The sequence below is a fragment of the Fulmarus glacialis genome, unplaced genomic scaffold, assembly GCF_000690835.1.
Source record: "Fulmarus glacialis isolate BGI_N327 unplaced genomic scaffold, ASM69083v1 scaffold5592, whole genome shotgun sequence".
NCBI classification, from domain to species: domain Eukaryota; kingdom Metazoa; phylum Chordata; class Aves; order Procellariiformes; family Procellariidae; genus Fulmarus; species Fulmarus glacialis.
In genome coordinates, this window is record NW_009197064.1 from 15093 (window position 1) to 29027 (window position 13935).

Genomic DNA, 13935 nt, shown 5'->3' on the forward strand with positions numbered 1-13935 from the left:
TTTCAAAGTTAGGCAAGCACCTCTATTTTTGCTGCAGAACACAAAAATTGAAAACAAATGACACCCAAACCTATGACTAACTCAGTAGGTTCCCTTTGTTGGTGGTCCATAAGCCATTCTGATCGCCAGTGTGAATTCTGTTTTTTCCTCCCTCCAATATCCTATTTGCATGTCAACTAAAAAACAAAGTTTCTCAAACTTCATCTATTAATTTGACTCAAAAGAAACAAGACGATAAAAATAACTAAGGCACAAATGGCTGATCTTCAACAGCAGGCAGAGGGGTCACAGTTTCGAAAGTATGGTAGAATGTAAATCCCCAGAAATATTTTTGGTCTTGGGGCACTGAAAATTCTTACCAGCTTTCACGAAAGGTTTTTCAAGATTTTTTACAAAGATTTGGAAAATACTTTTCCCAAGAATGTCCATGAACACTAAACAAGGATGGATGTACATACAAAGACACACACTTTATGCACAATACACTTTGAACATACTGCAGACAGACAAGGACCATGGAATGCAATGATCGTCTAAGATGGCAGGTGAAATGAAGATGACTGTTTTTCAGAGAGTCGTCATGAGTTTATCTTGGTACACCATACTTTGGACTCCTCCTAAATTCTTCTGGTTCTGTTCCTGGATATATCGTAAATTGCTGTCCTCTCCACTTGTGGGGGGTTTCCAGTATGGCCTGTCATCATGATAGGGTGGCCTGTACCATTTGCACAGTTATTGGTTAGTGAGAGATGGAAGTAAACGTACGAGTGCTACACATTAACATGAGTTCATCCAGCAAGTGCTAAGCATGCATACGGTGTGATGAGCAGCTATCAGTAAGGGAAGGAAATGGTGACAGACCTATAGGTCTGATGCAGAAGTCACTGAAGCAACTGGGAATCTTTTAGCTGATTTCAAAAGGCTTTGAATCAGAGCTCAGTCACTAAAAACCCTCTCTGTTTTCAAGTGTTACAGACCAGTGTCGTGCATCAATGCTCCTGAACCCCAGAGAAATGGTGGGGAGGGAGAAGGAGGCTCTAGGAAAACTAAATGCGTACAACAAACAAGTAAAATAAACCATATCATGCAAAAGGTTGAGCTCATGAAAGGCTAAAAAATTAAGAAAGGCAATCCCATTAAGAATGAAAATTGCTCTTCTGTAAATATTGCCATTCGTTCAGGGCTGGTGCAGTTAATTACACTGAAGCAGCTTAGAAGTTACATAGTTGCATTTTGTTAAGATGAACACCTAGAGTTTATAGCTAGTGCAGGTATTTCTCTGTGCCTACGCAGTGAAACTTGCAAAAGTACTAAGAGGAAAAATATTTTTTCCTTATTTGTTCATTACTTTTTGCTGCTTAGAGATATTAACCTCAACCACTCCTACAGTGTCTCCTGAATCACTGGGGTGGGGGGGAATAAATAAATTAAAAAAAAAATTTTTGAACAGTATGTAGGAAACCACAATATTGAAGATTCCCTTATTACCAAACTGAAGTTGCACTTTTTATTTTGGTAATTTTTTAAATGGTAGCAGAAATACAGGCAGGTTTAGATTTTACCTTTTTTTGGAGATACTCTAAAGTTATATAACGACAACTGTTAATTGGAATGAATTTTCACAGAAGACTGAACATTAAGTTAACTGCAAACAAATAATTCCACTGAAATGATTTTACTAAGAAGACTGAGACATAATTCCACCTATTATTTTACAAATTATTCAACAAAACCCCATATATGACACGTATTGCACAGGTAGTTTCATTTCAGCCCTTGGCCCATTCTAGACTTGCATGCCCAGCAGAAAGAATTTCATGCATCTGTGATTTGAGCTCATCTTCATAGTCGGATGGATTAAGCTTTCTCAAAGCAAGCTATCCAAGATGTCAAATGTCCAACTCTTCCACTTTGACTCCAAGTTAGAAAAACTGGAAGCTTCCACTTTAACCACACATTTAAATGCTTCTACCTGACTGGGACAAAAATTCTGAGCACCTTTTCTACCGAGCTTGCATGACTGAGCTTTTAAGTATGTTTTTTAGACTTACAAGCCTAGCTATAAAAAAGCCATTGTTCATATTTCACTGACCTTAATCTTTGCCCAGGCAGTGGAAGGGCTGAAGGGGGAGGTTGTCTACACACATTACAATACATTATTATGCTTATTTCAGTATCACTCTGCTCCAGGGTGAACTATTTGGCTTTAAAATGTTACAGACTAATATCATAAGTGAAGAAATCCTTAGAAAATTTCAGCAAAACCTCAAACGATTTATAAAATCATTAACCTCTCCTGGCAATCACTCTTTTGTAATGTGAAATTGTGGATTTTAAACCACACAAAAAAAATGGACAATTAAACCCTAAAACCAGGAAGAATCCTGAACATGAAGTACAGACAAAGTTAATAACCCAATTTAAAGTCTTTGTTTCTAGCATAAATTTATTATCTGCTTTACTGCCGTATGCTAGGAATTTTCAGATGACAACAAGTATGTCTGCTTCTCTGCCTAGTAAGTATTTCTAATAACATATTTGCCTTTTCCTGCATTCTCAGACTCAAACTTGGACCAAATTGTCTTTTCATCCATTTTAAGTTCAGCCTCATCTCCAGAGCCTGCCTACACTAAGAACGAAGTCTACCTATCCTGATGTACGAATATAGAGATAAAAATGTAAGACGAATAGGAATGGAGATCAGGGTATCGGTATTTTTCAGTCAAGACAGTAATTATTTGTCTAAAAAACTGCATAACCTAAAAAGGTTACTTTGTATTAGGATAAAATAGCAGCTGATTTTTATCACGTGCACAGGCATAGACATATATCCACCAGCAGGTGTGTGCCTCCACTGTGTGCTCCACCAAGCTGGTTCTAACTTGGACGGAATTTCTTCCAAAATTTCTTTTCACTCAGTTTCTCTCATTGCTAGTGACAAAATAAAGAAGTATGCAAGAAGATAGCATAATAGCATATACAGGAATATTTTTGTGAAACAGTTCTCAAAAACTCAATGTTATGATTTCACTAATTATCTGTAAAGCGCCTGACACATTGTTCCACGTATATGTTATTTTTCCATATACATTTCTGCAAAAGATTAAAAAAGTGTTGCAATGCAAGAATCTGTTCACCCGTAACTTAACTTTACCCTAAAATGAGTTGCTTCTTTGTTTTAGGAGATTAAATACTGATCAAATTGCCATTAGTTTTATTGAAGCTACTGAGCTTCCAACATACTCCCTACAGAAATATACTAAAGTTGTATTTCAAATTCTGAATTAAAAATCAACCTGAAAAAAAATTTCATCACGGAGATTAGGACATTCCAAAGCAAAATCTAAATTGAAGTTATTTAATACTGCCTCTACATCACGTATTTCTAACTTCTGTTTGCTTTTCATGTGCAGAAAATCGTCCACCAAAGCTTCATGCCAACAGATTAAGATAAAGAAAGAAGTAATCATCTTTTTCACAAAGTGAGGATTGCTTACCTTACATTCACAGGTGTATGTGGATGCCAGTGTGGCTGAGCAGGATGTATATTAGGGTGATACTGTGGCTGCAAGTGAAAACATTGAACCCAGTTAATGAAATCATATAAAAACTCCCTATTAACTTTAACTTTTTATCTTCCTGGGGCCATGAGGAACATGCTCCCTGTGAGCCCTAGAAACCCCACTTTTCAGATCTTCTCCCATGCCATTTAGCATATACATGAGACCTCTTGGTGATGAGCTTGCTCGTTAGGACACACTCATGGGAAAACGCAAAGAAAATTGCTTTTCTGTTTGAGAGACAACCTCGCACATCTAGTGCTTCTCATAGAAAACACATGAAAAGAATGTCAGCTTTAATCAAAGGTGGGGAGTGAGAAAGGTTACTATTATAATAGCAGTCTTCAGGAGGTCACCTATCTTTGGTGACAGCATTTCTCTCTCATATCCATGAGATCTTGAGGAGAAACAGTGAAACAAAACCACTAGTGAGGCTTCTAATAAAAACAAGTGTTAAGACTAAGTTCTCATGCACACACTCAGTTTGGATGAAAGCACAGCTTGCTTTCTCAGTAGCACTGACTGCTAGTATCACAGATGAAAACCAGATAAGGTTTTTCCTTGAAGTCTATAAAGGAGCTTGTTTAAAAAAAAAAAAGACAATAAACAAACATTTGACCAGCAATGAACTCCTTAAGTGTTGTGATAGGGAAGATAATTGCAACTTTGAACTTCTTGTCAGGGATCACCCGATTTGAGAGGCTGCTCTAGACAAAAGCGTTGCTCACAGAGCAGTCGGGAAGGGGAAGGGGAAAAGCATGGCAAATGGCGTGTATTCAGCTTGCAGAGCATCCAAGAACACAGTGGAAAAAAGAGAGAAGAGTTCCTCCACTTTCCCCTTAACTCCCAACCTGATGCTGTTTATTTCTGAACCACCTCAGAGAATCTCACCTCAGAGTAAGGAAAGGGGAGCAAACCAGCTGTATTAACTATAGAGAGAAAAAAATATTTACCACTAAATAAGAAAATGACAATATTGTCCTCAACAATTGTTATGCTCTTACCTGGTAGTTATGGACTTCAGGAGTATTTTTAGCACTAAGGGAGAAAAAAAAATTAGCTTTTATGTAATCAATATATCTATGTCACAATTCCCTATAGTTCAGGGTTCTACTCTTCAGGGAAGTATCACAGTGAAGTAAAATTCATATTCTTAAGGGCATCAATATTTTATTCAAGATATACACCACAGCAATTAGGGTGCAAGAAAGGGGATTGCAAATTTTTTTTCTTCATTTTACATTTATGAAACAGGAACAAATAATGCTAGATAAGTTAGCATAATAGCAACAAGCAGAAAGGAGATATGCTTTACTTTAGTCTGATCTCAAACACAATAAGAAAAAAAAAAATTAAAAAATGGAAGCACTTAAAGTCTCATAGGTGGTCCCCAAGAAGAATCTGGTGCTGCCTAATGAGAGATCCCAAAGCAGTTCATCCCACACCAGAGAATTTCTTTCATCAAATCCTAATGCAGAAATGGTCTTCAGAATCCCGTTTGTCTGACAACAGCAATTGAGAGGTAGAGAGAACTTGGGCAGTCACTTACCACAGTTGTGCGGCTTTCACAGGATTGTTTGCTTAAAAAGAAACAAACAAAAAACCTTAAGACAGTTGAAAAAAACTTAAGACGTGAACTATCAGTCACTTTGCAGCTATTGTGATCAGGATGTTCTACAGCTTAAGCTTACCTCATAATCCTGTATGAGGATAGAGACACATTTGCACAAATGCGTCAGAATCTCAAGTGCAGCCCTGTGCTTTCTAGCATTTCTGTGTGAGTACATAAAGTATGAGGCAGACACGAACCTCCCTCTGTCTCTGCAAGAGTCAAACCCATCAAAGATGACAGCAGACAAGAGTATTCTTCCCAAATGTCACAAAAGAAGGACTTTTGGCAGAGTGAGTTCTGCACAACCAGAGCACTACTTTTCTCACCCTGCTGTAGCTACCATGTCAATACCACTGTGTCCCTTGAAAATCAGAAGCTACCTCTCACAGCAATTTTGCATCTTACAGAAACCAGAGTATTCCTGAAATTGGTAATGGCCTGTGTCTTATTACAATGAATGATGGTAGCCAAAAAAGCCCATCAGTTGGGAATACAGAAAGGCACTGAGCAATCTTGAGCAACAAGGTCTTGGTTTGTCCTTTGGACAGGCTGGAAAGAACAATGAAGAAGGCAGCTGAACAACTGGGATGTATCATTTCTTTTTCCTGACAAACAACGTATTTTTCAATAGTATTGAAAAACTGCTGAGTGATACAGCTGAAAATCCAAGTCTCTGCTGAATGCAGAAAGTGGATGACAAACTTAATGAGACACTGTAAAAGTCTCAAAGAGACTGAGCTAGGACAGAATCCAACGCTTGTGGGCTGCAACTAGGTACAGGTCTTAATGGCCAAGAGATGCGTAAAAGACAATAATCTAAAGGGAGTTTTTGCATTAAGTTAACAAACATGTTGTTGAGCTCTGTGGAGGCAGATCATCTGGGTATGACAGAAGATCTGCTTGGCTGCTATGCACAGAGAACTAAACTGAGCATAAACCACACTTTCTCTCTTCTCCCCCCATCTCACAGACATAAGTATGGAAGCACTGAGACGCAAGGTATAACCTGCAGGTCTGACAGATCCTGTTATTGTAAAAATTGTAAAATTAAAATAATCTGTTCTTCCACTTATGAAATCATCCACACTTACCATATAATTGACTCTCATGTATCACATAACAGTATCTCTCAAATTTAATAAATTTGCATTTCCGTAAAAAACTGACTAGGGGAGCGTGTCACAGCCTCTAGAAAGCATGCATGCTTGCTACCCTTTTCCCCCCATTGTACATGAGAAATAAAAGTGCTACAAAGAGTTTTCATGGAACTGACGTTCATATTCTAGGAATGCAAAGGAGCGCAAAGACATCCTAAGGGAATGTCAGCTCACCCTGCTCCATACAGAAACTACACCTCCAGCCTCAAGTAACACAGAATTTAGAGGGGGTTGTCTTGCAGTGCTCCTTCCTAGGTTTTTCTACAAGGAATAAAAATCTCAGCTTAACTTTTGAAGGACAAATGACAAAACCACAAGGGAAATCAATTCCTTGTCATTCCATTCAAATTCAGCACATTTCAACTCCCAGAGAAAGCTGGTTAAGGTCAGTCTGGATAGGTGAATAACATGCCATTACAGTGAGCAAAACAGCAACAACTGCATAATGAGACTGCTCAATAAACCTAGAACTGTCTGGCTAGATAAGCAAGTCAGCGAGGCTTTTGGACACTGCTTCACTCTACATGGCAAATGCACGTTTTCAAAGAAAATGTTACATGCCTTCCCTCATCGAGTTTGATGCAATTTTTCTTCCCTCCTCAACTGAGCAACAAAAGAAATGATAGGTACCTCCTTCTCCATAGATGGGGGATGGAAGAATTAAGTGTAGACAGAGATTAAAAACGGTAGATACGAACAATGGACTCTGACTTGGGAGAAAAAAACCCATGTACATTCTGATTTTTCAGGTGGTCTGACATGTTTTTCTTTTTACACCGTGGTACAGATTTTATGGTTGTAATATGACATTTACATGAGTTAACAGGACACCTGCATGACTGGTTCAGTGAACACATATACAAATACTTACCCTTAAAAGTTGAATGCCTTCGAGAGGGATATCGCTTGCTGGGCCTTCTTTCAAATGTACTAGTTCTGCGTAATCTTGTCCCATGTGTTGCTTGATACTCTGTCCGCCCACTTAAAATACAGAAATAAACAAAGTTAGCTACCGCCTTTTGCTGGACACTGTACCTGCTCCTTTTGCATGAACACAAATATATTGCTGTTACTTTGCTAAATACCTGAATCTGAAGCGTGATCCCAGCCTTATGAAGTCGGATCTACTAGATTTACTATTTGCTGGGGCTCGCAATCTGAAGAAAGCATGGTGCTCCACTGCACACTTCCACAAATGTTTGCACGTTTTGGCACTGTCTAACCGGAAAACAAATGTGTGCTCTTGCTCTCTGCCCTAAATGCAGAAACAAAAGCTTTGGAAGTTGGCATGCATGATATTAGTTACTGTCCTCGGCAGGAGAAATACAGCCTGGACCAACAGTGTGCTGAGCCTCCCTTGTGTTCTTACCAGCCTGAGCACACACCACACTTTGTTGGATCAGGCCCAAGTAAGGGAAGAAAGTTACCTGTTCATCATCTTCTACAACCACAAGTGTTAGTTTGCTCTTTTTAAAGTCCATTTTTGTGATTTTAGGCCTAAACACAAGAAGCAAAGAGAAAATTAATGGAAAAATAGCATTTTGTAATCTAGGAGAATCCTCCAAAATGTATGAGTGATCTGCAATCCTGGAACACTTCAGGAATTGTAATAAAAGTATGACTTCCTGGCAATGTGACTATTTTTCAACAAATATTTCACATTTCAGAGTGGTACTTCTAACCAGGCCAATTTACCTTCAGATTTAACCTTGTAGATTCAATCTACATTACAAAATATCGTCAAGACCCCATTATGTAAAGAAGAAAGATTTCAGCATTTTAACAGAAAGGAATATAACACAAAAACAGATTACCAAAAGAATAAGCCTATTTTGTTGGCTCCTTCAAAGATCAATATGCCTGTTGGTGTCAATCCAAGAGCATATTCACAACCATCTCTTCCCTGTAAGCAAGCACAGAATCAATGATCAATATGCCATTAGTAGTGTAAATCTTACTACAGTAGTATGTAAAAATCCATAGGTTTTAAACTAAACAATAAGGTTTGCATATTTTTTTAACATTACAGAGCAGAAGAATATACATCTGTATCAGGTGGAAACTGGCAGGTTTTGGCAACAGGGTGCTGCAGGGTGCCCTGCGTGGGAGGAGGCCGTGTGCTGCCTCAGATGCCTGGGGAAACAGCCCCGCACCAAGACTGCAGCCAGGGAAGCCCACACCTCACCTCACACGTGTTTAAGAGCAAGCAGTAGCTGGCAGGGGAAGAAGACACAAAAGGAGAAATTTGGGAAAAGGCATGTGGAAAGGGACGCTGTGGGAGACATGGCTGGAGATGTACTCTCGAGAGGAGCTTCTCCCTGCAGGAGGAGGTACTTCTGAGGGACAGTGGCCCACGGGCGACCCATGCAGCAGCAGAGGTGCAGCAGGAAGGACAGGTCCGCAGAGGAAAATGAGTGCGAAGCAGGAAGCAGCACAAAGAAACTGTTGTGCGGATGACCCCAACCTTGTGGGCTGCCTTGGGAGGGACTGAGTGTAACCCGCAGGGAAAACAAGGGGAGCTGACACTAGGAAGAGGGGAGGAGAGATGTTGGACTGTTGGACTGAAGCTGGGGAAGGGGGAGGAAAGATGTTTCTGTGCTTGTTTTATTGCCTTCTTTTTTTTTGTCAGTACCCAAATCAGTAACTGAATATTTTAATTGGCAGTATATTAAATTAAGTTAAATTCCCTGAGTTGAGACTGTTTTGCCTGAGACAGCATCTCCATGCAATGTTCTGACCCCACGTTAGTAAAATAAAGTGTAACATGGATCTTACCTTTACTACGTGCATATCTACACCATACATTTCTAGCCATTTAGCTTTGTTCAAGTAGCACAATTCGGCCTGCGCCGGGCTCTTTCCCCTAAGAACAAAAAATATATTTATACTTTACCATACAAAATTTTTGTCTGTTTTAAATGTTTTAAAATTTGTTCCCCTATCCCTTTTCTTTGGGCCCTCAATCTTAATGACACTAAACGGTATTTCAAGCTTAGGTTATATTTCTACCCTCTTCCCTCCAAATGAAAATAAATCGGAGAGACAAAAATTGAAAAAGGTCTAAAATTGCCAATAAGGATGAGAGTTCAGGTAAGACAGCATCACCAAAATGTACCATATTTATTAACAAAAGACAGGCAAAAGCATTTGCTGAACACAAAACTTTGTGTGCATGCGTGAAAGAAGGAGAGAAAGAGAGAGAAAAAGAATTATTTCCAACATAAACAGAAAAAAGATCAGACTGCTTAAACTGTTATGAAATAATCTAAAGAAAAACAAACAAAAAAAAAGAAAACTCACCCCACCAACCTTCCATAAATTACCACTTGACATTTCTAGGGAGGGGAGGGCTCAAAGTCTATCTATAATACTTCTCAACTGACAAACATAATCACCATTTTATATCTGTTGAAGGGATTCTCATGGACATATTTGACTTTGGAAGAGAAGAAAACCTCGTGTTGCTAGAGGCACCACTCCCACACAGGTACCCCTACCTGCAAAAAATGTCAAATTCCATTGCTTCGGTTTGGTTTGGTGCAAACCTGAATTCAGACACGAGTTCTGGTGTGTGCTCTGGGTGCTCACACTCTCCCAGCTCAGCTGCAATCAATCAGTTGAAAAGTTAAAAACATAAAGATCATGGGATGACCAGAAATATTTAATTCCATCATCTCCACAAAGACAATGATAGTTTGTAAGTTTCTAAACATGTTGTAGAAGAATACACTTGTGCCGATGTTGTAAGTTAAGCCCCCTCCCGGCTCCCAAACTCAAATCAGATTTTACAGCAAAAGTCAGACAAACGCATTTGCAGGAGCAGTGTAAGGTTATGGTACAGAATTCTGACATTCAAGAATGTTAGAACTAAACCCGCTTAACTAAAGCTGCTTCTCTGGATTTTAAAGCATTTAAGGGAAATAAAGTTTCTATGCACTACTGTTTCAGAATACGTTACTTTGAAACTTCCTTTCATTGCAATGAGGTCATACCTTTCATTCCACAACACTTCCCATTCTCTTGCATGCTTTGTTACGTTACTGTTCATGTCAAAACACGAAGATAATACCTAGTCTCAGAAACCAGTGATAAAGTTGTGGGTTTTTTTTAAAACCACAGTGGTGGTATAATATTCACATTATGTAATTTTTAAGGAAAGAAACGTTGAAGTGTTAACATAATTGAGGTGTCACTTTCTACTTATTTACTTAGAGCCTGGTATCTTCTTTTCTAGGAGCAGAACACTTTCAAACTCTACTGGGCTCAGCAGGAGATGCAAGTGCTGAGCATCTCAGTGACTGACGCCCTTAGCTGTCTTGTGCCGGCGACATGCTTTGCTCCTGGAACCTCTCAGCTATACAAAGAGCCTGCAATGTCACTGCTAGGGACTGTGGGACAAACATCAGTGGCAAATACACTGTTCAGCAATACCATGTGTCACCTGACATATGATGTGATTCCAAACCAGGCCTTTGTCAGTCGGTGGTGCTTGACTACTACTACGATTACTACTAAAAATAAAAAAAAAAATTAATAGAGGGAAATGAAATCCCTTGAAGAAAACAGTTTTATTGCTTCAGGGCAGTTTTACACATAAGAGTTGCAAAAATATAATTCACTCTCAGTCTTCAAAAATACCTAGCAGGATACATTAGAACACAGAAGTTACATTCAAAATGCAATCTGTTGACTGATACACCTACTAGGTGGTTTTGAGCACTTGAGCTTTGCTCAAACATTTAGCATTCCTGAGGATTAACAGATTTTGTTCACTGATCTTCATTTCTACCTACAGCCTCACACACATATTTTCTCTGCAACAGTAATCTTCCATGGTGAGTTACAGTATTCTTATCTACATGTCTTTAACAGAGCTATCTCAGCTCTGCTGCTGTTTCATCTAAGTTGGAAGCCTATTTAACACAGATGTTGCTTAGAATTACTGGCAGTCCAGTCTCCAGTATATAAGAGGGAGCCACAACAAACACATTAGCAAGGAGGACTTCAGGGAAAAAAAGTAAGAAACTGAAGTTTGATGTGTTGACAACCATCTAGGAAAAACACGGGAGAGTCTTCTACTAGTTAACTGAGAGAGAAGGCAGGGAATGAAGGCTGACTGTGCTGTAAGGAGGATGTGTAAGGATGAGAAGAATCACGAGCACATAGGACAAAAGGTACACAGAGAAGCTAGGGCAGAAGTATTGGGTACAAGAAAAATATCACCCTTGTTTCTCAATAGCTGCACTCACTATTTATTCACTTTCAGGCAAACAAACGATGTCATCATTTTGATCTCTAAGAAATAGGTCTTGAGAGTAACAGCCAGTAAGAGCCTCATCAGCTCCCCGCACGGGGGAGGGCAGTGGAAGAATGGGGAAGCGTGGGCTCCGTACGAGGATGCTCTCACTAGTGTCTTTCCTGGTGGAACTATGTTCCCTGAATGGCTCAGCAACTCTAATATTTTTCAACACAAGGGCACAGCAGAGGACCCATCTCTTCATTTGAGGTTTTATAACGAAGTATAATGCTTTGGCATGCCCGTCCTCTGGTCTTTTTGTTTTTTTTTTGGGGGGGGTGGGGTGTTACATAACGCATTTATATACATTATCTGTGTTGTTTAATAAATAACTGCATAAACTGGGGGACATTTTTAAAAGTAAGTTTCCTAGAGAGTTTTTGAAAACTGCGAAAATGTGTTTATCTGTAAATATATTGTTGATTCTTTTACACAGACGGAAAAAAGAAGTTTGCACTATCCCATGAAGATGTCTTATGTTTAGAACTGAAAACTGGAGATCTGAGAAAAAGTTTTCCTTTTCAGTTTAACCAGTAGTTTCAAAAGTACACCTGGTTAAATACGAAAGCCACACAAGACTAATGAGGTAGTTAAAAACTTACTCTAGCAGTGACCATTCAAACTTGATTACAACCTTTCTGCAGACAATCCCTGAGCGAAGCATGTGATTATGCATCTGCTTCACAAGTTACCCCATACTGCAAATCGATGCTATTGGCTACAGCAGTTCCTTCATGGGACTGTCAACAAACCAACAATTTATGTTTGAAAGATGATTCACACGAAACACCAGCCTACGAAACTGTTTTTTGAAACAAAAAAAGAATTACTGTTACAACTTCCTTGATAAAGAAAACGTATGAAGTTTAAAGCTGTCCTGTAAAGAGAAAAGGCCTTTCTTTCAGAGAGTTAGAGCACCGATTCCTAAATAGGCTTTTGTAACTTCTTCCTCACTCTTAGGAAAGCAACACTAAGGAGCAAGATCGGATTTCACAGAGTACATGTAACCTACTGAGGAGGGAATAATCATTTGACCTTTCTTTAAACTATTGTGCTTAATTAAAAGCTTCCAATGTCAATAAAATGTAAGAAATGTTATTAAAAACCTGCTAATTATAGCATATGCCAGCAGAGATAAATAAATTAGTTGCAATAATGAAATAATTTTGGAGAAACTTATTGTGATGATGTCAAAATAGTGGAAAACTGAAACTGAAAAAATGACAGCAGAAAAGTATAAAAATGCTACCACAATTTAAATACATCCCCACAGACAGTGTAAAGCAGTGTTAGTTTTGGTACCTAGTTGGAGACATTATAAACATGACGGATGGCTATTGTATTACATTTACATAGTAATCACAGGTTTTAGTTACTACCCAAAATGTTGAGGCATCAACCTATTATGCTTTGCTGGTTCTCCTTGCTTAGACCAGGGGTGAGGTTACTGGTGTTTTTATCTGTGAAAATGGAAGCAACGAATCAAATACGGGCTTCAGATTTTCTCCATCTCAAAAAGACAAACGGAGTTTGTCTGCAGAAGTTCTTTGCACACCTAACAATCAAAGCTGTGCCAGACTGGTGCAGACGGAAACTGAAAAATAACCCACTGTCTTAAGATTTACACCGGTTGCTATTTGGATCTGAATTCCCAGTTTTGACTGTCAAGTCCATCTACAATCACTGAGTTATCTCCATTCCTGTATTAAACTAAGAGACTCTGCCTAAGCACTCCATGTACCATTGTCAACCACCAGCGGAACAGGAAGAGTATTCTTCATTTCACTCCTTTGCTGCCTAGAATGATCCAGATCACTGCACTTTCTTTTAGAAAAAATGAACTTGATTTGAGCTTCATTACACAAGTTTCCACCCTATCTGTGAAACAAAACACCTGAAATGGAATGAATATTTGTATTAACATGTTCGCAGCAATAAAAAAAAACCTTTTTCCTACAATAAACTAATGAAGCTTAGTATCCACGTTTTTTTTTTTTGATCTTGTAACCCTTGCTCCTGACACAGAATTAATCTTATTTCTTACCCTTCCATACAATTCTCTCCTCTCCAGAACCTGCCACCCCCTCCCTCCTGCCCTGTAACCATCTTCTGTCTCACACACGGCAGAGGCTCGCTCTCCCAAGCACTGGCAAGGCAGCAGGCAGCCCATGTTCAAAGCTACACCTGCAGGGACCTGCCTGCCGCAAAGCATGTGCTGATGGGCCAGCTGGCTCTTCAGGCTGAAGAGGTAACAGTGCACACACACCACAGCTTCTCCCTCAGCAGGGAACTATTTGGGGTCTTTCTTCC

The 13935-nt window shown here is 39.2% G+C and overlaps 1 protein-coding gene across 1 annotated transcript in view; it reads right to left on the reverse strand.

Moving 5' to 3' along the window:
• LOC104072813 (band 4.1-like protein 4B) overlaps nucleotides 1-13935 on the reverse strand; it is a gene marked incomplete at its 3' end in the record, with an annotated part of 55132 nt that overhangs the window by 13712 nt on the left and 27485 nt on the right. The window contains exons 7-15 of the mRNA XM_009572395.1: nucleotides 9827-9932; nucleotides 9105-9192; nucleotides 8144-8232; nucleotides 7757-7826; nucleotides 7415-7584; nucleotides 7201-7310; nucleotides 5110-5140; nucleotides 4565-4598; nucleotides 3498-3565 (exon numbers count right to left, since the gene is read on the reverse strand). Coding sequence (XP_009570690.1) covers nucleotides 3498-3565; nucleotides 4565-4598; nucleotides 5110-5140; nucleotides 7201-7310; nucleotides 7415-7584; nucleotides 7757-7826; nucleotides 8144-8232; nucleotides 9105-9192; nucleotides 9827-9932 — 766 coding nt within the window. The remainder of the gene's footprint in view (nucleotides 1-3497; nucleotides 3566-4564; nucleotides 4599-5109; nucleotides 5141-7200; nucleotides 7311-7414; nucleotides 7585-7756; nucleotides 7827-8143; nucleotides 8233-9104; nucleotides 9193-9826; nucleotides 9933-13935) is intronic.